General features: G+C 39.6%; 1 protein-coding gene across 2 annotated transcripts in view; it reads right to left on the bottom strand.

The window, feature by feature from the left end:
* Nucleotides 1-403: 403 nt before the first annotated feature.
* ppp2r3b (protein phosphatase 2, regulatory subunit B'', beta) overlaps nt 404-26,937 on the bottom strand; it is a 106,899-nt gene continuing 80,365 nt past the window's right edge. Inside the window, exons 11-15 of one of the 2 annotated variants that reach the window (XM_059963803.1) lie at nt 26,527-26,702; nt 25,243-25,361; nt 23,858-23,964; nt 3,213-3,270; nt 404-1,840 (exon numbers count right to left, since the gene is read on the bottom strand). In XM_059963803.1, the coding sequence (XP_059819786.1) occupies nt 3,246-3,270; nt 23,858-23,964; nt 25,243-25,361; nt 26,527-26,702 (427 nt within the window). In that variant the 3' untranslated portion in view covers nt 404-1,840; nt 3,213-3,245. Of the gene's footprint in view, nt 1,841-3,212; nt 3,271-23,857; nt 23,968-25,242; nt 25,362-26,526; nt 26,703-26,937 lie in introns of both variants that reach the window. The other variant, XM_059963802.1, reaches the window with a different exon arrangement.

Below are 26,937 nucleotides of genomic sequence, written 5' to 3'. Positions count from 1 at the left end.
CTGATAGAGTCATGTTTTACTTTGAATTAGTGTGGTAGCAGAAGGTTGTTATATTGTTTATGATAAAAAATCACTGCACAGTAATTAATATATTAAAAGGTACTGTACTGGTGGAACTGCCTAAAATATTACACATAGGGGATTCAACATCGGCACTGTAATAAATTGATTTGAAGTTCTCAAAGAATAAGATGGCAAAATAACTAATTGATAATAGAAGCTGTAGAAAAAAAAGGTCTTGTTCAGAAAAACATTTTACGCTAACATGATAGGATGAAGCACATTGATAACAAAGGTTCCGATGAAAATTGTGGCACAACCACAACAAACATGGGAGTTGCAGAATAAATTCAGGGCTTGCTGTGTAACTGCAAAGAAAGTGATAATCATATTGGCTAAAAGAAGCAGGCCAGGCAGCATCAATGAAAGAGTAAATAGTTGCATTTTGGGTCTCGGCCTGAAACATCGACAGTATACTCTTTTCCATAGATACTGCTTGGCCTGCCGAGTTCCTCCAGCATTTTGTGTGTGTTGGCAGTAAATTAGTTCAGTCGGATTGGAAACACAGCTACAAGTCAGTAAGCATTATTCCAACATATTGCAAGACCTGAACTACTATTCTGTTCCTGATTACTTCTCCAACAGCGTTTTCTGAATCTCTGCAATAGAAAATACAACCATTTATAGTATTGAAACATCTCTTTTATTTTGAAAACCGCATGAGATTGTGTCTCAACACAAAAGTACTGTATGAATTTACTCAACACAAATATACACTGCAAGGTTCTACAAATTGTACACAAATTAAATATGTACATCAGATTCTAATAACTTAAAAGTTTGCTAAAGCAAAATTTCATTTCAAATATTTAATGTAAAAAAATCTTAACCTTTGAACACAAGGCACATTTAAGGTCAGTGCAGAGTGACTACTGGGCAATTGTTCATATATCAGTGATGATTTATTTTTGTTCTTGTGGAATGTTGTGACAGTTGATTCAAACAGGAATTGAATGGCAGGCAATAGAAATAACTAATTATTGTACTGTGAATTTTAAGGCATCCAGATATTGAAATGTCACAATTATCAAAGTATCACTACTGCAGTACACACAAGCAGCTTCAGGTTCTAAAAGCAGGCATAAATCCATACTATTATTTTTAAGTGCCACACATCAATTTTCTATGTCTAACAAATAATTGCTGCATGGAGTATCAGTTTTTATGGCTTTTCATTTAGCTTCATTGTTTACCAACACTATTTAAAAAAGGAACTATTGAATTATCACCTGTATCTTACCCTGCTGTCTTTGCTGCACAATATTGCTTTTTGTATTTTAGAATTAGGTATAGCTTTTGAACCCAATTACTCTGTCAACTACAAAGATCATATTTACTCCAGAATTAGTCAAGTACATTGTGGCTAACCGCACAATAAACACAGTCTGCATTCCCAGGAAGATGAGCAAGCAGCTCAAACACATTTGTCTTTGTTTAACATTTTTGACATCTGTTCTCAAACTTTGAAATTGGGAAAAAAAAACAGAACCTTAGATGGCAAATCAAACTAAAAATGAAGTAAAAACAATTTACCAATTGTTGACAACCCGAGGTTAGGGGCAGGGAGCATCTGTATACAGATTTTAATTTTATTTCAAAATTCTTCAAAGCAGACCTGCTGCACTTTCACATCAAACAACCAATTTTTAATGTATGCTGATAAATAATGTTAACCTATAGAAAATGACTCCACTCTGTGAACTTAAGAATCTCCATTAACATTGACCTTTCAAACTCGTGCGTTAGACGTTGATTATTAGGACAGTCATTTCAAAGGGATCTAAAGTGAAATAAAATAAAATGAAATATGTTAAATAATGTTTTAAATACATTATGGAGCACACACATTAAAGGTAAACGAGTAAGATTACAGCAGTTAGTCAGGGAACATCCCTTCCACTTTCAAATAGAAAGTGTTTCATCAATCTGCAAGCTGCTTCAAAACTGATTTCTACAGAAACTCAATAGTAACCTTTACTTTGGATATACATTGAGGACAAGGGTTTGGAAAATAGGCAAAAGACTAAAATGGCATAAGTGGCTACAATGAGTGGACCAAAATTATAGTTACTTAAAAGGTAGAACTAATGACTTACTGTTCTCTCATTTCAAATAGGTGTTTGATCAATGAAACATAAAATAATTTGTCAAACCCTCCCATTTCTACTTAAAATTAAATTCAAATAGTTAGGTCTTTGGGTAACAGGAAATGTATTTATTGGAGATTATAGAGGGAAAACAATGCTTCTGATATTCTGGGAATTCTCATTTGAAGATGCACACCACAGGTGAACTGCCAGCTCGCAGAGAGAAATTTATTCAGTCCAAGCACAGAACTCTAAATATAAAGAAAGTTTTGCATACTTAACTGCAATTGAATCTTAATAGAAAATGTCTCTAGAAACAGAAAACACTGGGACATACCTCCTAATAGTCTCTCTAGTTTTAGGATGAAAAACCATTCCACTTTTTGTTCTAAATTGGTGGCATTTTTATGAATTGCTCTTGCTGTTAAACACTGACGACTTGTTATTTGTAGGTATGCTCAGAAAGAAAACAGACTTAATTATAAAGTAATTTTGTCTGTAAAATTCATTGAGACTAGAAACTAGAAAATGCCTTTTGTGCAACTATTTCTTTCAACCTCTGGGTTATAATCAATTCATTGGCAATTTCTAAGCATTAAAGAGCAAAGGATCCAATAGTTAACTCCTTTGCAGTCAAACACAATGCATTGAAGCTTCCATTAAAGGAAGCATGCAAGCCAGTGAAGTAGCCCTGCTACTAGACCTGTTGCTGCAAAGCAACCCAGGTTCAATCCTGGCCTCCTGTGCTGTGCATGTTCTCCCTGTGACAATGTGGGCCTCCTTTTGGTGCTCCCATTTCCTTCTATATGGCAAAGGGTTTGCAGGTTAATGGGTTGATTACCACTGTAAGTTGACTCTAGAGTGTAGCTATGTGGTAGAATCTGGTTGGGAGTTGATGGGAACATGGATAGAATACAACTTAGTATAGGGCTACTCTAAACATGCTACGTGATTGTTGCTGCAGACTTAATGGGCTGAAGGGATGACATTTTGCTGTTTCAACACATTAACTCCATGTTTAATCAGCATATTAGTTATTGCTCATAGTTGCAAGAATTTCCATACCTTTACATTGTTTCTTTAGAACAGCAGTATCTTTTAGTAGTCAGATAGTTCTGAGTCTCTGTATTCAACAAGGAATAAAGTCAGTATTAAAATTATACATACTCTCCCAGCAAAATAATTAGGTATTGAATAAGACAATCTTACAATGGTTTAGATTCATTGGTTGCCTAACAATTGCACTGTATATTGAAGTGCCAATGCACATAACCTGGTTCACAACCTGATGTAATCCAACCCATACACTGAAACCCAATGCTAAGATAGAAACATTCTGAGTTAGATAGTCATAGAGTACTACAGCACAGAAACAGGCACTTCAAGCCATCTCGTCCATGCCAAACTGTTATTCTGTCTAGTCCCACTGATGCACACCTAGGCTCTGTGCTTTCATTCTGCTCCCAGCCAAACTTCTTAAATTTTGCAAATGAACCCATATCCACTTCCGCTGGTAGATTGCTCCACAAGATGTTTACTATCTTACAAACTACTCAGAGGTAAGCTTCTTCCCTTGCACCTATCCTCCAATAAGACTTGCAGTACTTGTTTAACAGATGCCACTGTGTCCATTCTCCTCAAAATAATCTTTCCCATCCTTCTTCCCATGATGATTTTAAAAGCCCGAAACTGTTGATGTTGAAAAGCTCTGTGGGCCTTCCCTACTGTTGAATCTCCATGGAGGGTAATAACTTGAGTGACTGATTTACAATTATCGATACCAGTGCCAATATACTTCCTGAACTGGTTGGTCAGGGCATGAAGGGATAAGGGGAGAAGGCAGAAGTTTTGGACTAAGGGGAAAATTGGATCAACCATGATGAAATGGCAGAGTAGACTTGATAGGCCAGATGGTCTTATACCTCGTGGTCTTAAAATATTCTATTCCCCGTTCTTTATCTCCTCTCACCTCCTTTCTCCTTGCATGTCTATCACCTCCCTCTGGTGTCCCTTCTCCCTTGATTTCTTCCACATGGTGCACTCTCCTCTCTTATCAGATTCCTTCCTCAGCTCTTTAGCTTGTCTACCTATCACCTCCCAGCTTCTTCCTTTAACCCCTCCCCCACCCACATACCTCCCACCCTCACATGGCTCACCCATCATCATCTAGCTTGTACGTTGCTTTTCTCTTTTTCTCCCCGCCCCTCCTCTGTCCTGATGAAGGTTTCTTGGCCCGAAATGTTGGTTGTTTATTGACCTGATGCTGCCCAAGTTCCTCCAGCATTTTGTGTATTATTACTCAAAAGATTACTTCGATCCCAAGTAATATTTAATGCCTTCAACATACACAAAATAAAATCAGCTTAGAACTTCACCATTTTATACAGTGACATAAAAATGTAGATTCTGCCACTCCTGTCGCAATCATTGATGTGTTCTGCATATTACAACTCCATATGCAACTTCCTCTGAACCCCATCCAAAAACAGAATGCAGGACTCAGCAATTTAACCCGTCAGATTTTGCTTTCTTACAGAAAATCCTTTTTTCTTTCAAGTTACTGTATTATTCACAAATTAAGTTGACTACTCTGTTTCATAGATAAGGTAACTTGTTCCTACTTGCTGTTCTTGATTCTTATTTACCAAATTGGACTTGGACTGGTAATTATTTACAGTTCAATTAGAACTCTATGCCTGGTTAGTGTGCCTTGTATGCTTGTATTATAGCAGCCAGCTGATGGACTGTGGAATCTTTTCTGCTTTTGTACTATTAAGTATAATGCCTTAATGGTCATACACATTGGTGAATTTGCACAGGGCAAAATATAATCAATAAATACAGATACACAATCTCAATATTCCTTAATCTTGATATTTACATCTAATTTATGTATCTGTGCCAACTGGTACTTTGTGCACACTGAAAATATCATTAATTCTCTCTTTGGTAGGAAGTCCATGGGAGGGACAACATTAGCTGTGTAGCCAAGACAGTGTTAGGCATGTGCTACAAAGCACAATTAAAGCTAAGTTTTGTTGCTTTATGACAGGAATGCTGTGTTTTAGGTAATGATGACAGGAACATGCAGTGAAGATAATTGAAGAGTTAGAGCCCACACAGTTAGATTCTCATTAACTGGCTAACCTCCAAGGTCCCATCATCTTGATATGAAAGACTACTGGCTCATATGACGAATCTGAAATAAGTAACATCACAAGTAGCTCCATTTTACTGAAGGCAAGAGGAAAAAAAAACTCACTTTAATAAATGTGTTTTAATCCTACAATGGCAGATGCAATGAGTATAGTCTAACACCATGCCAAATACTCATTCATAAAAGACAGATCATGTCTTTTATGCAAGTGATATTCATATTGATATGAATGAATATTAGTTCATTGTAGATTCAACATCCTTAACCCATAGTAAGAATTTCCTCAAAATATGTGGATCCAGGAAACTGTTCACTAGCTTCCAGCTGATTCACCTCACACAATATTCTTACTTTGGAAAAGAACTTTCCTTTCATCAAAAAGAAAAAAATGGCAGGTAGTTCAAATGCATTACATAGTTATTGGTGCCAATCATCTACATTGCAATCAATGACATGCAATCAACTGCAAGTACAACTCCACAATTGGGACACAAGTACAATCTTTAAAACAATCTTTATAATTTAAATAAAAGCTCAAAATCAAATTCAAAAAGACTTAGTTATGCAAACTTCAGTTCCTCAATTTGAATGGGTGACACACACCAAATAGAAGTAGGCCATTCAGCCCTCCTTCACCAATCAGCTCATTATCTTCATCACTACCTTTCTTCCCATATCCACTGAATCCTTCAGCATTACAACAAATCAATCCTACTCCCGAAAACATTAAAGAGGTATACATTTCAGAAAGTTATGCAGCAGCCATCTAGGAACTGAGGTGTATGCAATATGTATAACCATATAGCAATTACAGCACGGAAACAGGCCATCTGGGGCCTTCCAGTCCATGCCGAACATTTACTCTCACCTAGTCCCACCTACCTGCACTCAACCCATAATCCTCCATTCCTTTCCTGTCCCTATACCTATCCAATATTTTTTTTTAAAATGACAAGATCGAACCTGCCTCTACCACTTCTACTGGAAAGCTTGTTCTACACAGCTACCACTCTCTGAGTAAAGAAGATCCCCCTCGTGTTACCCCTAAACTTTTGCCCCTTAACTCTCAACTCCTCTTGTTTGAATTTCCCCTATTCTCAATGGAAAAAGCCTATCCATGTCAACTCTATCTATCCCCCTCATAATTTTAAATACCTCTATCAAGACCCCCCTTAACCTTCTATGCTCCAAAGAATAAAGACCTAACTTGTTCAACCTTTCCCTGTAACTTGGGTGCTGAAACCCAGGTAACAGTCTAGTAAATCTCCTCTGTACTCCCTCTAATTTGTTGACATTTTTCCTATAATTATTTCCTATAATTTTCCTATAATATACAGTTCAGAGACCCGAACTGTACACAATACTCCAAATTTGGCCTCATCAATGCCTTGTACAATTTTAACATTACATCTCAACTCCTATTCTCAATCCTCTGATTTATAAAGGCCAGCATACCAAAAGCTTTTTTCACCACCCTAACCACATGAGATTACACCTTCAGGGAACTATGCACCATTATTCCTAGATCACCCTGTTCTACTGCATTCCTCAATGCCCTACCATTTACCATGTATGTCCTATTTTGATTATTCCTATCAAAATTTAGCACTTCACACTTATCAGCATTAAACTCCATCTGCCATCTTTCAGCCCACTCTTCTAACTGGCCTAAATCTCTCTGTAAGTTTTGAAAACCTACTTCATTATCCACAACGCCACCTACCTTAGTATCATCTGCATACTTACTAATCCAATTTACCAGCCCATCATCCAGATCATTAATGTATATGACAAACAACACTGGACCCAGTACAGATCCCTGAGGCACACCACTAGTTACTGGCCTCCAACTTGACAAATAGTTATCCACCACTACTCTCTGGCATCTCCCATACAGCCACTGTTGAATCCATTTTACTACTTCAATATTAATACCTAACGATTGAACCTTCTTAACTAACCTTCCGTGTGGAATCTTGTCAAAGGCCTTACTGAAGTCCATATAGACACCATCCACTGCTTTATCTTCGTGAACTTTCCTAGTAACCTCTCCAAAAAATTCAATAAGATTTGTCAAACATGACCTTCCACGCACAAATTCATGTTGACTGTTCCTATCACACCCTGTCTATCCAGATAATTATATATACCATCTTTCTATTAATTTACCCACCACTGACGTCAAACTGATAGGACTATATTTGCTAGATTTACTCTTAGAACCCTTTTTAAACAATGGAACCACATGAGCAATACGCCAATCCTCTGGCACCATCTCCATTTCTAATGACATTTGAAATATTTCTGTCAGAGCTCCTGCTATTTCTACACTAACTTCCCTCAAGGTCCTAGGGAATATCCTGTCAGGACCCAGAGACTTATCCATTTTTATATTCTTTATAAGCTCTAGTATATCTTCTTCTTTAATCATCATAGTTTCCATAACTACCCTACTTGTTTCCCTTACCTTACACAATTCAATATCCTTCTCCTTAGTGAACACCGATGAAAATAAATTGTTCAAAATCTCCCCCACCTATTTTGGCTCCACACATAGCTGTCCACTCTGATTCTCTGAGGGACCAATTTTATCCCTCACTATCCTTTTGCTATTAATATAACTGTAGAAACCCTTTGGATTTATTTTCATCTTACTTGTCCTAGCAACCTTGTATCTTCTTTTAGCTTTTATTTCTTTCTTAAGATTCTTTTTACATTCTTTATATTCCTCAAGCACCTAATTTACTCCATGCTGCCTATATTTATTGTTGATCTCTCTCTTTTTCTAAACCAAGAAGTAGATGGACAAAAATTAAGGATATGCACTCTGTGACCATTTTATTAGGTACAGGAGTGGAACCCGGTGTGGTTTTCTACTGCTGTAGCTCATCCACTTTTAGGTACTATGTGGTGTGTGTTGTATTTGTGGTTACTCAAGTTACTTTGTCAGTTTGAACCAGTTTGGCCATTCTCCTCTGACCTCTTTCATTAACAAGGTGTTTCATCTACAGAACTGCTGCTCACTTGATGTTTTTTTGTTTCTCGCACCATTTTTTGTAAACTCTAAAGACTGTCGTCCATGAAAATCCCAGATCAACAGTTTTCTGAGATACTCAAATCACCTCGTCTGCCACCAACAATCATTCTAGTCAAGGTTACTTGGATCCCATTTCTTCCCCATTCTGAGTGTGGTCTGAACAACAACTGAATGTCTTGACCACATCTGCATATTTTTATGTACTAAGTTCCTGCCAATATGATTGGCTGATTAGATATTTACATTAATGAGCAGGTGTACCTATTGAAATGGCCACTGATTGTTAAAAAACAGGTGCTAGAAATCTGAACATTGGCTAGAAACATCTGAACTCTATTTTTCTCCCCATGCAGACAATTTCCAGTTTTCTGGCAGAATTGATTCCATTTATTAATTTTGTAAACTGATTTAAAAAAAGCTTTGAACCACCTGAATTAATAATACTATTTTGTCTCTGAAAAAAATGGGATTATTGAAGATTTTAATTAGCAATGAGCCAAAAGTATAAACACAACTGAATGGGGAGATTAATAGGCTGGCATCACAGAGACCAAAAGTGTAACAGAAGATAATAGAAGTAGTTGATAAATTATATGTTGCTTAGTTTTAAAACTATTTAGCATTTGCATCACTTGGCCACATAATGGGTATGAACTGTTTGACACTTTACTCAATGTTCTAATCATTTCAACAGAAAATGGAAACTGTCCGTTAGTTTTTGCCATTGACCAATACATATGAAACATATTGACCATAGATCATTTGATAACTTTAGTGGTTATGTCATAAGGTCAATTCAATGGTTATATGAAAGGTCCCATCTATCCATAATCTCTAGTGTGCACAATTGCACACAAAAAATTCTGGTGGTGAACTTTCTGACTTGGAATGGAGGCTCCAATACACTGGACATTAAAGGCTGCAGATGGTTGTTGGCTCAGTCAGTTCAGTCAATTACACAATGCTCCCCACCGGTGGACAACTTCAACAGATGGTTTCTCAAGAAGACAGCATCCATCATTAAGGACCCTCACTACCCATGATATTCCCTCTTCTCAATATTACCATCAAGGATGCAATACAGGTGTCTAAAGACTCTCACTCAACGATTTAGCAACTTCTTTCGCCAGAAGCAGATTTCTGAACAGTCTATGATCGTGTACACCACTGCATTATTTTTGTTGTATTGTGATTTACTGTAACTTTGCGTCTTTGTATTTTGCTGCCATAAAACAACAAATTTCACATAATCTAAGTCAATCATTATAAATCTGATTCTGTTAGCTCCAATTATCGCTATCAATACTAGTCAATCCACAGAATGCAGCACCGGATATTGTTAGATTGGCCCATAGGCATTTCAGGACAACTCTAAGTATTCTTTTGCAAATGTAACTTTGTCCCATAAACAAAACACAAATGAGCAGATAAATTTCCTACAAACATAACAAATGGGAGAGGGCCATTTTACTCTTTCAACTACATGTTATCTCTGTATGTACTAGGACAACTAGATATAGTTGATGTGTGTGACTATATGTACTGCTTTGCACCTTGGCCCCAGAGGAATGCTGTTTTGTTTAGCTGCATACTATACAGGTGTATAGATGAATGACAACTCAATCTGAATGTGAATCTACTCTACAATTCAATAATAATATTATCTTTAGCTTCAACATTTTTTGATCCTCATAACCATTGATTCTCAGACTCTAATCAGCCTATATTTTTATTTATTTTATTTAAAGATACAGCCCAGTAACAGCTCTTCCAGCCCAATGAGCCCACACAACCCAATTACACCCATGTGACCAACTAACCTACTAACTGTAGGTCTTTGAAATGTGGGAGGAAATCTGAGCACATGGAGGAAACCACTCAGTCATGGGGAGAACGTACAAACTCTCCACAGGCAGTGTTATTCACAACCCTAGTTTAGTTATAAAATTTCAAAAATCTTCAAATTTTTCCTAATCTTTAGCAGTCAATTCATTACAAAAAAGCAGTATGTTAGAACCTTATAGAAGATGTCTCCCACTCATTTGTGCCGGCCACAGCATACTCCCACCTTGCTCTTGTGCTCACATTCAGCTTGTAATCCTCCAAGCTCTTCCCTTACATATACCAACACAAGTACCCACACAGATGATGTATTTGTACCTGCCAGAACTACTTCCTCTGGCAGCTTATTCCAGATACTCACTACCCTCAGTGTAAAGAAGTTACCGCTCCAGTCTTAAATTTATTCCCACATATACTGTATCTGTGCCCTCTCATTTTGGACCCCCAACCCTAGGGAAAAGACTACTATAACCATCTACCTTATCCATACCCCACGATTTCATAAACTTCTGAAGTCACCTCTCATTCCACTGAGTGTCATAGGAAGTTATTCCTGCCTGTGGCCATCAAATTTTACAACTCCTCCCTTGGAGTGTCAGACATCCTGAGCCAATAGGCTGATCCTGGACTAATTTCCACTTGGCATTATTTACTTATCATTATTTAATTATTTATGGTTTTACATTGCTATATTTCTACACTATTGTTGGTTGGTGCAACAGTAACGAAACCCAATTTCCCTTGGGATCAATAAAGTATGTCTGTCTGTCTGTTCTACTGTGCTCGAAAGAATAAAGATCACTGTGAGCAACCTCGTGCTGTTTATTCAGGGAAACGCTCATGTACATCTCATCTGCACCCTCACCAGCTTGACAATTTCCTTCCTAGAACAGGGTGATCAAACCTGCACATAACACTCCAAGATTGGCTTCAGCAATAAAGCACCTCCCCCACCTGTATATAATGCTGTTTACATAGTAAATATATGGTAGTATTTATGCACATTTAATTTTGTATTTTAATCTTTAACTTCCTTTTTTCAAAATAATCTTTTATTCATTGCAATTGGTTAATGTTTTTTGTTGCATATCGAGGCAACCCACCACTGCAAGTTCCTAATACATGTAAATGTATTTGACAAACACAGTTGATACTTATATAACTACAAGATAATGCCCTTGCTCCTAAACTTGATGGCTTACCTAATGAAGGCCAGCATGCTAAACACCTTTGTCACCACCTTTTGTATTTGCATGGCAGCTTTCAGGAAACTGTACACTTGTATTCCCAGGTCTCTCTGTTCCACATCAATGTCCTGCCATTCACAGCATAGGTCCTAGCCTGGTTTGAATGTCCGAAGTACATCACCTCACATTTATTTAAGTTGAAATCTGTTTGTCATTCCTTGATATAGGACAGGACTGGCACAAAGGGCCAAATGGCCTACTCCCACTCCTATTTCTTATGTGCTTAAATTGTTTCTTGCTACAGGATCTTTCCTAAACACATGCACAATGTCATGATTTGCTGCTCACTTCAGTAGAGGTCAACTAGGCAAAGTATTCACAAATAATTTTGATCTATTTTAATTTCAATATGAACAGGTGGTAAATGAGGCCTGGAATTTACCACCATTGTTAGCTTTCCACAAGCCCAGAGACTACTGAGTGTACTTGTGCGTCAATAAGGGTTCATCAACAGGAAAAAGTTTCAACCACTCAATGTGTAGTTTGTTGAGGGTCAGATTTTCTCATACTAAATGCAATGCTTCTGGAAAGTACATAGCCTGAGGGAATTTGCATTACCAAACATTTATGGCAGCCAGACTGCCCAGAGGGAGTTATCCCAAGGCCAAAGACATCTGACTACACACACTAATTCAGACTCCTATCACACAGTGTGTCATTACAAGAAGGTATGAGGGTACCGGAATCCGTGGAGAATGCCACAGGTTTTCTGGTAATGAAATTCCCTTGCCTGCTTCAGTCCAGGGCACTCTGTACTACATACCAACGAGGTGCATAACTTCATTGTTGTGTGTTGTATGCTACATAACCCAGCCTTATTTATTACCTATGTATTCATTATTATTACATTTTTTATGTATTTGCACATCAGTTGTTAATCCGTCTTTGACAGTGTATAGTTTTTATATAACCATATAACAATTACAGCACGGAAACAGGCCATCTCGGCCCTTCTAGTCCATGCCGAATGCTTACTCTCACCTAGTCCCACTGACCCGCACTCAGCCCATAAACCTCCATTCCTTTCCTGTCCATATACCTATCCAATTTTACTTTAAATGACAATACCGAACCTGCCTCTACCACTTCTACTGGAAGCTCATTCCACACAGCTACCACTCTCTGAGTAAAGAAATTCCCCCTCATGTTACCTTTAAACTTTTGCCCCCAACTCTCAACTCATGTCCTCTTGTTTGAATCTCCCCTACTCTCAATGGAAAAAGAATATCCACGTTAACTCTATTTATCCCGCTGATAATTTTAAATACCTCTATCAAGTCCCCTCTGAACCTTTTACACTCCAAAGAATAAAGACCCAACTTGTTCAATCTTTTCCTGTAACTTAGGTGCTGAAACCCTGGTGACGTTCTAGTAAATCTTCTCTGTACTCTCACTATTTTGTTGACATCTTTCCTATAATTCAGTGACAGAACTGTACACGATACTCCAAATTCGGCCTTACCAATGCCTTGTACAATTTTAACATTACACCCAACTCCTATACTCAATGCTCTGATTTATAAAGGCCAGTATACCAAAAGCTTCCTTCACCACCCTATCCACATGAGATTCCACCTTCAGGGAACTATGTACCATTATTCCTAGATCACCCTGTTCTACTGCATTCCTCAATGCCCTACCATTTACCATGTATGTTCTATTTTGATTATTTCTACCAAAATGTACTACCTCACACTTATCAGCATTAAACTCCATCTGCCATCGCTCAGCCCACTCTTCTAATTGGCCTAAATCTCTCTGCAAACTTTGAAAACCTACTTCATTATCCACAATGCCACCTACCTTAGTATCATCTGCATACTTACTAATCCAATTTACCACCCCATCATCCAGATCATTAACGTATATGACAAATAACACTGGACCCAGTACAGATCCCTGAGGCACACCACTAGTCACCGGCTTCCAACCTGACAAACAGTTATCCACCACTACTCTCTGGCATCTCCCATATAGCCACTGTTGAATCCATTTTACTACTTCAATATTAATACCTAAGAATTGAACCTTCCTAACTAACCTTCCATGCAGAACCTTGTCAAAGGCTTACTGAAGTCGATATAGACAACATCCACTGCTTTACTTGTCAACTTTCCTCGTAACCTCTTCAAAAAATTGAATAAGATTTGTCAAACATGACCTTCCACGCACAAATCCATGTTGACTGTTCCTAATCAGACCCTGTCTATCCAGATAATTATATATACCATCTTTCTATTAATTTACCCACCACTGACGTCAAACTGACAGGACTATAACTGCTAGGTTTACTCTTAGAACCCTTTTTAAACAATGGAACCACATGAGCAATACGCCAATCCTCCAGCACCAACCCCGTTTATAATGACATTTGAAATATTTCTGTCAGAGCCCCTGCTATTTATACAATAACCTCCCTCAAGGTCCTAGGGAATATCCTTTCAGGACCAGGAGATTTATCTACTTTTATATTCCTTAAAAGCATCAGCACTACCTCCTCTTTAATCGTCATAGTTTCCATAACTTTCCTACTTCTTTTCCTTACCTTACACAATTCAATATCCTTCCCCTTAGTAATACCAAAGAAAAAAAATCAAAATCTCCCCCATCTCTTTTGGCTCCATACATAGCTGTCCACTCTGATTCTCTAAGGGACCAATTTTATCCCTCACTATCCTTTTGCTATTAATATAACTGTAGAAACCCTTTGGATGTATTTTCACCTTACTTGTCCTAGCAACCTCATATCTTCTTTTAGCTTTTATTTCTTTCTTAAGATTCTTCTTACATTCTTTATATTCCTTGAGCACCACATTTACTCCATGCTGCCTACATTTATTGTAGATATCCCTCTTTTTCCTAACCAAGTTTCCAATATCCCTTGAAAACCATGGCTCTCTCAAACTTTTAACCTTTCCTTTCAACCTAACAGGAACATAAATATTCTGTACCCTCAAAATTTCTCCTTTAAATGACCACCATTTCTCCATTCCATCCTTCCCATAAAACAAATTGTCCCGATCCACTCATTCTAAATCCTTTTGCATCTCCTCAAAGTTAGCCTTTATCCAATCAAAAATCTCAACCCTGGGTCTAGTCCTATCCTTCTACATAATTATATTGAAACTAATGGCACTGTGATCACTGGACCCGAAGTGCTCCCTAACACATACCTCCGTCACCTAACTTATTTCATTCCCTAACAGTAGATCCAACACTGCCCCTTCTCTACTTGGTACCTCTATGTATTGCTGCAAAAAACTATCCTGCACACATTTTACAAACTTGAAACCATCCATCCCTTTTACAGTATTGGCTTTCCAATCTATGAGTGGAAGATTAAAATCTCCCACAATCACAACCCTGCGCTTACTACAAATATCTGCTATCTCCTTGCAGATTTGCTCCTCCAATTCTTGCTCCCCACTAGGTGGTCTATAATACACCCCTATAAGTGTTAGTACACCTTTCCCATTCCTCAATTCCACCCAAATAGCCTCCCTAGACAAGTCCCCTAATCTATCTTGCCAGAGCACCGCTGTAATATTTTCTCTGACAAGCAATGCAACACCTCCCCCTCTTGTCCCTCCGATTCTATCACAGCTGAAGCAACGAAATCCAGGAATATTTAGTTGCCAATCACACCCCTCCTGCAACCATGTTTCACTAATAGCTACAACATCATATTTCCAGGTATCAATCCATGCTCTAAGCTCATCCACTTTTCTTACAATGCTCCTAGCATTAAAATAAATTCATTGAAGAAATTCTCCACCTCTTCCTCTCTGTTTATCTCTAATGGTGCAAACAACTTTACTGTCTTCTTTTCCTTCCTTCTCCCATACATCTGTTCCTGCACTGTGGTTCCCCTCCCCCCTCATATCTAGTTTAAATCCACTGGAGCCTCTCTAGCAAACCTACCTGCAAGAATACTTGTCCCCCTCCAGTTCAGATGTAAACCATCCCGCCGGAACAGGTCCCATCTTCCCTGGAAAACTGCCCAATTATCTATAAATCTGAAGCCCTCCCTCCTGCACCATGTCTTCAGCCACGTGTTGATTTGTACTATCTTACTATTTCTAAACCCACCTGCACGTGGCACTGGTAGCAATCCTGAGATTGCTATCCTGGAGGTCCTGTCCTTTAACTTGGCACCTAGCTCCCTCAACTCACCTTTCAGGACCTCACTCTTCCTACCCACATCATTGGTCCCCAAATGGACCATGACATCCGGCTGCTCACCCTCCCTCTTGAGAATACTGAGAACTCGATTTGAGATCGCGGACCCTGGCACCAGGGAGGCAACAGACCATCCGGGACTCTCGATCTCTTCCACAGAACCTCCTATCTGTCCCCCTAACTATCGAATCCCCTATCACTACTGCTCTCCTCTTTTCCTTCCTTCCCTTCTGAGCTGAGGGTCCACTCTCGGTGCCAGAGATGCAACCACTACAACTTGTCCCTGGTAGATCGTCCCCATCAACAGTATCCAAAACGGTATACTTATTGTTGATGGGAATGGCCACAGGGGTGCTCTGCTCTTTACGTCTATACCCCTTCCCTCTCCTGACAGTCACCCAACTACCCGTCTCCTGACTCCTAGGGGTGACTATCTCCCTGAAACTCCTGTCTATTTCTGCCTCTTCCTCCCGAATGATCCGAAGTTCCTCCAGCTCCAGCTCCAGTTCCCTAACACGGTTTGTCAGGAGCTGCAGCCGGATGCACCTTTTGCAGGTGTAGTCATCAGGGACAACAGTGCTCGCCCTCTGCAAACGGAGCACTCAACTGCCCCAAGTGCTGCCTCCATTACCTACTCCTAATCTAATTAGATTAATTAAAGGAGCTTACCCAGCCTTACTTCAGCTGGAGTGAAGCTCATACTCAGTCTCTGTTCGCTATTTAAACTCTCCTGCTGCCTCATGTGCCGACTTTCACGCGCTTGCGCAGTCGTGCCCCGTTCAAACCTCGCCTCTGCCTGTTCTCGCCGAAGCCTAATTGAGCCAAATCCAACCCACTCTGCCTCAGTCCACTCTGACGAAGGCCGCTGTATATGGCTGTCTTTCTTTTTAAACCTTTGGTGTACTACATCACGCGCCTGCACAGTCTAGCCTCTTTGCCGTGATCAGTTAAAAAACTGCTCTCTGAGCTTCTTTTACCTCTTCCCTCTCCGCCTCTTGCGGCGATTTTTCATTGATTCTATTGTTTTTCTTTGTATTTACTGTGAATGTCCGCAAGGAAATGAATCTCAGGGTAGCATATGGTGACATACATACACACACACACATGCATATATATACACATACACAAACACACACATGTGTATATATATATATACACACACACACTTTGATAATAAATAAATTTACTTTGTCTTTATTTACTTTGAGATCAGGAGGGAAGCCATGGGCATTAGGTGATAGCCCAAGCTTAACAGCCACACCTCCCTACAAATGAAAAGACAGATGCAGACAAGGACTAGCTGAGTGGGTCAATTGTCACATGGTAGCCTGCTCAGCTGCATTTTCCAATGAAAACCTCGTCACCTTCTCTACACCATAATTCCCAACAGCAAAAAAACAGCCAGGCAAGACCAGATTTTGCAAAACACTTCCCATGTCCTGCTCTGCATGTTCATGTGTTCTGCTGGTTTGCTTGATAAGTCAGTTTCCCAATGAATGGCACATACATTTAGCAGGAGCTGGCCATCTAGCCTCTCAGGCCTACTCCATCTACATTTGCAAATGTGCTTTTTCAGATTTGCAACCCCTTGCCTAAACTAACCTCTACACAAATCCTCTCTACTGGTTTCAATATAGTTTAAAATCTCAAACCTACTATGCTGCTGTTCAACATCTGTGGCAACTGGTCAGCCATTGTTGTCTCTACCTTTGAGAGTATTGCACAAAACATTCATCAGATGTGGCATTCAATGAGAGGCAAGATGAACCATATTCACAAATATCTAGCAATGAGAAATCCCTCATGAGATCAAATTATAGTTAATTTTAAATCACTGCATCAACTGACCCTATCAGAATACCCAGTGGGCCACAACTAATAAATTATCACCAGGAGACATACAGCACTAGACCTAGCTCATCATAGAAAGTTAAACTTTCCTACCCAAGCAAACCACTTTTGACTAACACTCACATCCACTCCTATATTTTTCAACCCTATGTGTTCCTCAATTTGCCAAAACTTTGGCTCGAGTCTTCGGCAAGGAGGCTGAGGGAGGAGACTACGCCACAGTTGGAGAGGGTGAGAAGCGGTGAAGAAATGACAGGTAAACTGATTCAGTGTGATGTGGAAGGTCAGGGACACTGGTGGTGCCTCTGGCTGCTACAACTGTGGAAAGTATGTCCAGGTTCAGCTCCTGAAGGACCGTGTTGGGGGACTGGAGAAGCAACTGGATGACCTCAGGTTTCTGGACAGGACCTGCAGTGAGATCGTTACACCAAAGATACCAGAAGAGAGAAATGGGGGGCGACGATGAGGAAGGGAGGGATGCTTGGAGTACAGGAGACCCTGGGGGATGTACCTCTTGAAAGCAGGTTCACCCTCTTGGAAGCTGTTGGGACAGAAGACACTGCCCGCCTGAGAGGCAGACAGATCTGCGAGTCAAAAATTGGCACTGAAGCAAAGCCTGGGAGACAGACGTCAGGCAGAGCCGTGGTAGTAGGGGATTCCATGGTGAGAAGTACAGAAAGGGGTTTCTGCAGCAACAGGCAGGATTTAAGGATAGTGCGTTGCCTCCCTGGTGTCAGGATCCAGGATATCACCGACCGATTGCAGGGCATCCTGAAGGGTGAGGATGAGCAGCTGGAAGTGGCAGCACATGGCGGCACAAATTATGTCAGGAAGAAGAGGAAAGACATTCAGCAGTGTGACTTTAGAGAACTCGGAAGAAGGCTGAAAAGCTGGACCTCCAGAGTGGTTATCTCTGGTTTGCTTCCAGTCCCTCGTGCTGGTGAGGGCAGGAACAGGGAGATAGGGGATCTGAATGTGTGGCTGAGGAGCTGGTGTGGGAAGCAGGGATTTAGATTCTCAGACCACTGGGATCTGTTTTGGGGTAAGGATGAATTGTACAAAAGGGACAGGTTGCACCTTAACAGGCGGGGGACCAGCATTCTGGCAGGCAGGTTTGCTCCTGCTACACGGGTGTGTTTAAAGGAAGTAGTCGGGGGGAGGAGACGAACTGGAAATGTAAGGATGGAGTTAGAAAGAGAGAATAAGAAAAGTTAAGAAAGACAACAGAATTAACGGAGCAGAAAGCTCAGGAAGGGAATCGGAGAGTATGGCAAAGTGCAACAGGAATCGAGGTGAAAGGTGAGGGGAGTAATGGATTAAAAGTATTATATATGAATGCATGAAGTATAAGAAATAAAGTGGATGAGCTTGAGGCTCAGTTGGAAATTGGCAAATATGAATAACAGAGACATGGCTGCAAGAGGTCCAGGGCTGGAGTGGCTCTGTTGGTGAGGAATGAAATTCAGTCCCTTGTGAGGGGTGACGTAGAATCAGATGTAGAGTCAGTATGGACAGAACTTTGAAATTGTAAGGGCAAAAAGACCCTAATGGGAGTTATCTACAGGCTCCCAAACAGTAGCCTGGATATAGGGTGCAAGTTGAATCAAGAGTTAAAATTGGCAGGTCACAAAGGTAATGCTACGGTTGTTATGGGGGATTTCAACATGCAGGTAGACTGGGAAAATCAGACTGGTACTGGACCCTAAGAAAGGGAGTTTGTGGAGTACCACCGAAATGGATTCTTAGAGCAGCTTGTACTGGAGCCTACCAGGAAGAAGGCAATTCTGGATTTAGTGTTGTGTAATGAACTGGATTTGATAAGGGAACTCAATGTGCCATTAGGAGGTAGTGACCATAATATGATAAGTTTTAATCTACAGTTTGAGAAGGAAAAGGGAAAATTTGAAGTGTCAGTATTACAGTTGAACAAAGGGGACTATGGAGCCATGAGGGAGGAGCTGGCCAAAGTTGACTGGAAAGATGACAGTGGAAGAACAATGGCAGGTATTTCTGGGAATAATACAGAAGGTACAGGATCAGTTCATTCCAAAGAGGAAGAAAGATTCTAAGGGGAGTAAGGGGCGACCGTGGCAGACAAAGGAATTCAAGGACAGTATAAAAATAAGTATAACATAGCAAAGATGAATGGGAAACCAGAGGACTGGGAAACTTTTAAAGAGCAACAGAAGATAGCTAAAAGGCAATACAGGGTGAAAAGATGAGGTACGAAGTGAAGCTAGCCAAGAGTATAAAGGAGGATTGTAAAAGCTTCTTTCGGTATGTGAAGAGGAAAAAAATTAGTTAAGACCGAAGTTGGGTCCTTGAAGACAGAAACAGGTGAATTTATTATGGGGAACAAGGAAATGGCAGATGAGTTGAACAGGTACTTTGGATCTGTCTTCACTAGGGAAGACACAGACAATCTCCCAGATGTAATCCTGGAGAGAGGACCTAGGGTAACAGAGGAACTGAAGGAAATTCACATTAGGCAGAAAATGGTGTTGGGTAAACTGATGGGACTGAAGGCTGATAAATCCCCAGGGCCTGAATGGTCTGGATCCCAGGGTACTTAAGGAGGTGGCTCTAGAAATCGTGGACGCATTGGTAATCATTTTCCAATGTTCTAAAGATTTAGGATCAGTTCTTGTGGATTAGAGGGTAGCTACTGTTACCTCACTTTTTAAGAAAGGAAGGAGAGAGAAAACAGGGAATTATAGACCAGTTAGCCGGACATCAGTGTTGTTTGAAAGATGTTGAAGTCAATTATAAAAGATGAAATGGCGGCACATTTGGATAGCAATAATAGGATCTGTCCGAGTCAGCATGGATTTACGAAGGGGAAATCATGCTTGACTAATCTTCTGGCATTTTTTGAGAATGTAACTATGAAAACGGACAAGGGAGAGCCGGTGGATATAGTGTAACTGGGCTTTCACAAAGCCTTTGATAAGGTCCCACATAGGAGATTAGTGGGCAAAACTAGAGCACATGGTATTGGGGATAGGGCGCTGACATAGATAGAAAATTGGTTGGCAGACAGGAAACAAAGAGTAGGGATTAACGCGTCCCTCTCAGAATGGCAGGCAGTGACTAGTGGGGTACCGCAAGGCTTGGTGCTGGGACCGCAGCTATTTACAATATACATTAATGATTTAGATGAAGGGATTAAAAGTAACATTAGCAAATTTGCAGATGACTCAAAGCTGGGTGGCAGTATGAAATGTCAGGAGGATGTTATGAGAATGCAGGGTGTCTTGGACAGGTTGGGTGAGTGGGCAGATGCAGTTTAATGTGGATAAATGTGAGGTTATCCACTTTGGTGGCAAGAACAAGAAGGCAGATTACTATCTGAAAAGTGTCAAGTTAGGAAAAGGGGGAGTACAATGAGATCTAGGTGTCCTTGTTCATCAGTCACTGAAAGTATGTATGCAGGTACAGCAGGCAGTGAAGAAAGTTAATGCCATGTTGGTCTTCATAACAAGGGGAGTTGAGTATAGGAGCAAAGAGGTCCTTCTGCAGTTGTACAGGGCCCTGGTGAGACCACACCTGAAGTATTGTGTGCAGTTTTGGTCTCCAAATTTGAGGAAGGACATTCTTGCTATTGAGGGAGTGCACCGCAAGTTGATTCCCGGGATGGCGGGACTGTCATAAGTTGAAAGATTGGAGCGACTGGGCTTGTATACACTGGAATTTAGAAGGATGAGAGGGGATCTGATTGAAACATGTAAGATTATTAAGGGATTGGACATGCTAAAGGCAGAAAACATACTCCCAATGTTGGGGGAGTCCAGAACCAGAGGCCACAGTTCAAGAATAAGGGGTAGGCCATTCAGAACGGTGTTGAGGAAAAACTCTTTCACCCAGAGAGTTGTGGACCTGTGGAATGCTCTGCCTCAGAAGGCAGTGGAGGCCAATTCTCTGGATGCTTTCAAGAAAGTTAACGATAGAGCTCTTAAAGATAGCAGAGTCAAGGGATATGGGGAGAAGGCAGGAACAGGGTACTGATTGTGGATGATCAGCCATGACCACAGTAAATGGTGGTTCTGGCTCGAAAGGCCAAATGGCATATTCCTGCACCTATTGTCTACTGAAACAATACCTACATGAAACCAACAGGTAATATTTTCTCAAATCTATCAAAACTAAGACTCCTTCTAAATTACGTACTTGAAAAATATTTGTGAAATTGGAATTGGAATTTTCCTCACCATCCAAAGTGAGACCTAGCTTGGATTTAAAATGTGACATACTGAAATAAGGGATTTATAAAATAGTTAAATACAGAGTAGTCAAGTAATCTACTTTAATACAGCTAGTTATCACACAGTTCAAATGATCTGATAATTCATAATTTTGTGAATAAATGCAAAATACCACAGAAACTAGAAATCTAAAACAGAAGTTATTGGGAAAAATTCAGATTAGGCAGTTTCCATAGAACCCAAAGCTCAATCCTTTATTTCATAGTAGCTTACTGTGCTATTTAAATTGATCAAACTGGATAATATGAAGTGCTTGATCATGGAATTGATTTCAAAGTATGGTCATTTAAGTAAACAAAAGAGGATAAAGGTACACTATTTGAAAATGATAATCTATGGGAACCTGGGATTATTCATGGGACATACAGTGGCGCACACAGTTTATTAATCTGGAATCAATCATGACTTCAGGTGGTGCCTGCGCAGATTACACATTTATCTTATGCCTGCACTAGTTTCCTCCCATATCCAAAAAAAAAATAAGAACATGACGTTTAAAGCAGAAGTCAGCCATTTGACTTGTCGAGCCTGCTCCGCCATTCAATAAGATCATGGTTGTTCTGGCTGTGGACTCAGCTCTACCGACCTGCCTTTTCCCTATAGCTCTAAGTTCTTCTGCTATGCAAAAGTCTATCGAACTGTATGTTAGATATATTTAATGAGGTAGTATCTATTGTGTCTAAGGCAGAAAATTCCACAGATTCATTACTCTTTGGGAAAAGTAGTTTCTCCTCATCTGACCTACATCTATTCCCCTGGATCTTGAGTCTATATCCCTAGTTCTAGTCTCACACACACCAGTGAAAACAACTTTCCTGCTTCTACCTTAACTATCCTTTTCATAACTATGTGTTTCCCTCTCATTCTTCTGAACACCAGGAATCATAATCCTAGGCTACTCCATTTCTCCTCATAGGCTAAACGCCTCACCTCTGTGAGCCTCCTCTGCATTGCCTCCAAGGCTAGTACATCTTTTCTCAAGCAATATGACTCAGTCTCCTCTTCCAAACTGTTAACGTATATTGTGACCAACTGTGGATTCAGCCCCAACCCCTGTAGCACTCCACTCACCACTGATGGCCAACAAGATAAACAACCTTTTATTCCAACTCTAGCTTCTATTGGTTAACCAATTCTCCATCTATGCTAATACATTTATATCAATTCCATGCATCCTTATGGACAAGTCTTCTATGTGGCACCTTATCGAATACTTCTGAAAATCCAAGTATACAACATCCATCTGTTCCCATCTATCACTAGGCTCGTTACATCATCAAATAACTGGAGTAAGTTTGTCAAACAGGATCTTCCTGCATGGATCCATGCTGTGACTAACTGATGGAACCACTTCTATCCAGAAATCTCACTATTCTTTCATTAACGAGAGTTTCAAGCATTTTCTCTGACACAGATATTAAGCTAACTGGCCAATAGTTACTCGCCTTTCATCTATCTACTTACCAAAAAAAAAACCCAACAGTGGCAAATCATTTGCTGTCTTTCAATCCACCAGGACATTTCCTGAGTCCAGAGAATTTTGGTAAATTATAATAAATGTGTCTGCTATAACCTGGGATGCATCCCCAATGAGGACCAGGGGACTTGTCTAATTTTAGGCTCGCTAGTTTGCTCATCACTCCCTCTTTATTGACAAGGATCATATCAAGGTTCTCACCTCCCATACATAACATCTCCCTTGGTCTGTAAGGTATGTCCTCCATCACAAAGACTGACAAGAAATAGACATTGAAGACTTCAGCCATTTCCACATTACTCAATATGAATTCCCCCCCCCTTATCTACTAAGGGATCTACATTTACTTTAGCCAACTTTTCCACTTTATATAATTATAAAAAATTGCTACTATTTTGTGCTAGGTTATTTCATAATCTATCCATCTAATATGTTACTGTAATTAGCTACCATATGGTGTCCCTTAAGTAGGCAGGTAAATTAGAGAGGAGCTGATGAACATGCGAGAGCAAATGTGATAGAGAGAGATGAATAAGGAACTAATATTGATGGGTGTGTTCTGAGCACCAGCACAGACTTCAAAAAAAGTCTTTCATTTCGATCAAAACATGAGAGGTTAATTTTCAATTATCCACAAGTTAATTCAGCAGTCTCTCACCCATCATTCCTGTTTTCATTAGCTGCTTCCTCAGCCACCAGATTTTCATACTCATTTAAAGCATACCGCTCCCAGTCAGTCATTTCTGGTCCATCATTCTCCACATCCTGCTGCACAGGAGAGATTGTAGTTGTTGAGGCTTCATAAATGTTATTGTTAGTGTACTGTGCATGGAGCTTACAACACATTGCATAATTATCCCAGCTCTTTATTTAATTACATGTACACTTCTTCTACATATATCATTAATTTCAGCTTTTGCATAATCATTCAATTTGATGGGCACTTTTGCTTGAGTATCTAAAGATATAATCTGGCATGGCTGGGTCCAACCAGAAATTTGGAAACTTGGTACAGAACTTTTCTTAAATCTTATAAAATGACAGCTCTTGGCTGGTTTTATTGCACAGTTTGCCTTGAACATTAGTGTTTTCTTGCCCATGTACAGATTTTTTCCTGTAAATCCTTGCAAGATTATCAATTTCAAGATAGTATATGGCAATAAATGTGCTTAGATTAAAATAAATTACATTGACTTTAATTGAGAAAACAAAGCATTTAAAACTGAATAGATGTGGAAAGTTTATATGGGTATTTTTATAATTGTACTTCTAAATTAATATTCATTTTAATGCAATTTTAACAGAATGAATAGCCCACAGAGTACAAAATTAAATAGCTCCCCCTTCAGCTCAGTTGTCAACAATTATCACTTGAGAACAAACAAACAAATTGATGGATGCCTTTTTTAGGCTGGTTCTTGGTGATTCCTTAAGGATGTCATAGTGGGGGTGGGGGGAATAAGCTCTGACTACTTATCAAATGCTCCCACCAGTGTGCATCTCAAATAGCCTCTGACAGCCAAATCCAGCTCCTAGCTTTTCGTATGGCTTAGCTACCAAGCAGAACTATTTCTACTGGCAGGAGAATGGACAAAGGTTGGTTACTGGCACCTTAAAACCAGTCACTCTGGGCACATGGAGCTCATCAGCCGTGGTCAGCAACTTATCTAGAAGGAAAACTCTGATCTCAAACTCCCGCTGCCTTGCGACTATATTAACTCATGAGGAAGGCTTCAGGAGTAACCCAAAGAAAAATCTGGAACTGGAGTCCCCAAGGCAGTTGAGTTCAACAATGACAGGCAACTCCTAATGGTGTCAAACCACATCGGTCTCTGCCATTCTTATGGATTCATCAGCAGCATGGAGAGAGGAAACCTGTTGCATGGGAAACAGTTTGCTCCCAATATCTCACTGCCTGGCTTGTATAGGATGCAGCATCTGTGGTTGAACCAAGAGGCCTCATATCTTCGTGATGTACATTTGATTCGAAAGAGTACTGAGAAATGTAGTACAGAGGAAAAGATTTAATGTTAAAACAATTACCCTCTGGATAGAAAAAGGATCCTTCTGCTCATGCTCCAAGTACTTGTCGATATTAAAAAGGGTGTCAAAAAATATATTTGCCATCTTGCATTTCTTTAGATCATGAAGTGTGATTTTTCCTGTGTAACACAAAAGTTGGCAAATTAGTTTCACAGGAATTCTACATTATTCATGTGGTTTTTAAAACTAAACATTTATACTCTCTAGATAGCTTGGTGTTTGTTTTTTTACAGCAAGTGTCAATTAAATTCTTGTAATTTGGTAAACATTGGAAGCAATTCATATTCAAACAAGTCTTGCCTGATCATCTGGAGCTGCTAGTTAGATTGTATTCTGTTGCCAAAGCAAACTATAATAGGCTATATTATTATGATGAAAACATTCAAAATCAATAATATTAAAATACATTTATGGTTTGGAAGGAATTGTAATGTAGCAGTTAAGAGCAAGAATACCTCTCCACCCCTTCCCCAAATAGCCATGTTTCTAGTAATAGTATCACTTTTAAGGCCTGGCTGAATTTCCCTGAAAGTATGCCAGAATAGAAATTTTATTTTTCATGTATCTATTGAACATCCTGAGCTGAAAGTACTCAGGGTTAACAAGACCAAGAACTGCACTGCAGTGAAAGAGGACTCTACAATGGGTAGTTGAAACTGACCAATGCATCACTGGTATCAGTTTGTTAGCCATCAAGGACATATATACAGAAAGGTGCCAGAAAAAGGCCAGCAATATCATGTAGGATCCCACTCACCCCACTTTTGGACTGAGGGAAGAAGTTACGGAGCACTAGACTTGGGGAAAAAAAAACAACAATTTACTACTCAAGCCATCAGGCTGGTCAACACCACCAAGGAACTTGCCCCACCAGCCTCTACCACCTAGCATCCTATTAGATACAGTCTATGTATACAGTAGTTACTTGTACTTTGTGTTTTGTAGGATTTTTAAACAATTATTGGGTTTTCTTTTTTTATTGTATTCTTTATGCTGCATCAGATTCAGAGGAACAATCATTTCATTCTCATTTTCACTCTGGTACTGAAGAATGACAATTAAACAATCTTGAATCTCTTGTTGCACAGCCATCCTGCCTCAACAAACAATAACAATCTTTCTTCAATCAAGGAGAATATAAAAAAAAGCAGCAAAATATAAATAAAATACTTTAGATAATCAGCAATATTATTCATTTAATACTACAATGAAGGAAGAGAATTATTTACATTAAAAAGCAAACATAACTACACCACTTGAATTTGGACTATTTCAAATAATTACCTTCACATTCTGGCTTAACAAGATCGAGCAATTGACAGAGGCAGTCCTCAAAAGGCAATGGTTCAATGGACATGCATTCAAGCTTCTTGCACTGTTCCTCATAGAAATAGTTCAGTTCATACATAGAAAGGACTCCATCTCCATCAAGGTCTAAACAGCGGAACCAATATTCAATACTGCAAAGGAAAAAATGACAGATAATGCTAAGAAAGTGCATTCAATTTTACTCTTTAGCGATGTTAAATAGAAAGTGTTGGTGAATGTTTTCTCTGCAAAGTTATCCCAATGTTCCAAAGATAGAAAAATAATAGAAACAGCTGTGAGTAATTTTCTTAAATGTAAACCCAAAAGTTATTTAAATTATTCAAGTATCGAATTCCAGGTCCACACAAGTCTTCTTACTTCACTTTC

The sequence above is a fragment of the Hypanus sabinus genome, chromosome 3, assembly GCF_030144855.1.
Source record: "Hypanus sabinus isolate sHypSab1 chromosome 3, sHypSab1.hap1, whole genome shotgun sequence".
Taxonomy (NCBI): domain Eukaryota; kingdom Metazoa; phylum Chordata; class Chondrichthyes; order Myliobatiformes; family Dasyatidae; genus Hypanus; species Hypanus sabinus.
The sequence above is the reverse complement of the archived record's forward strand: the minus strand, read 5'-3'. Positions and strand labels throughout refer to the sequence as shown.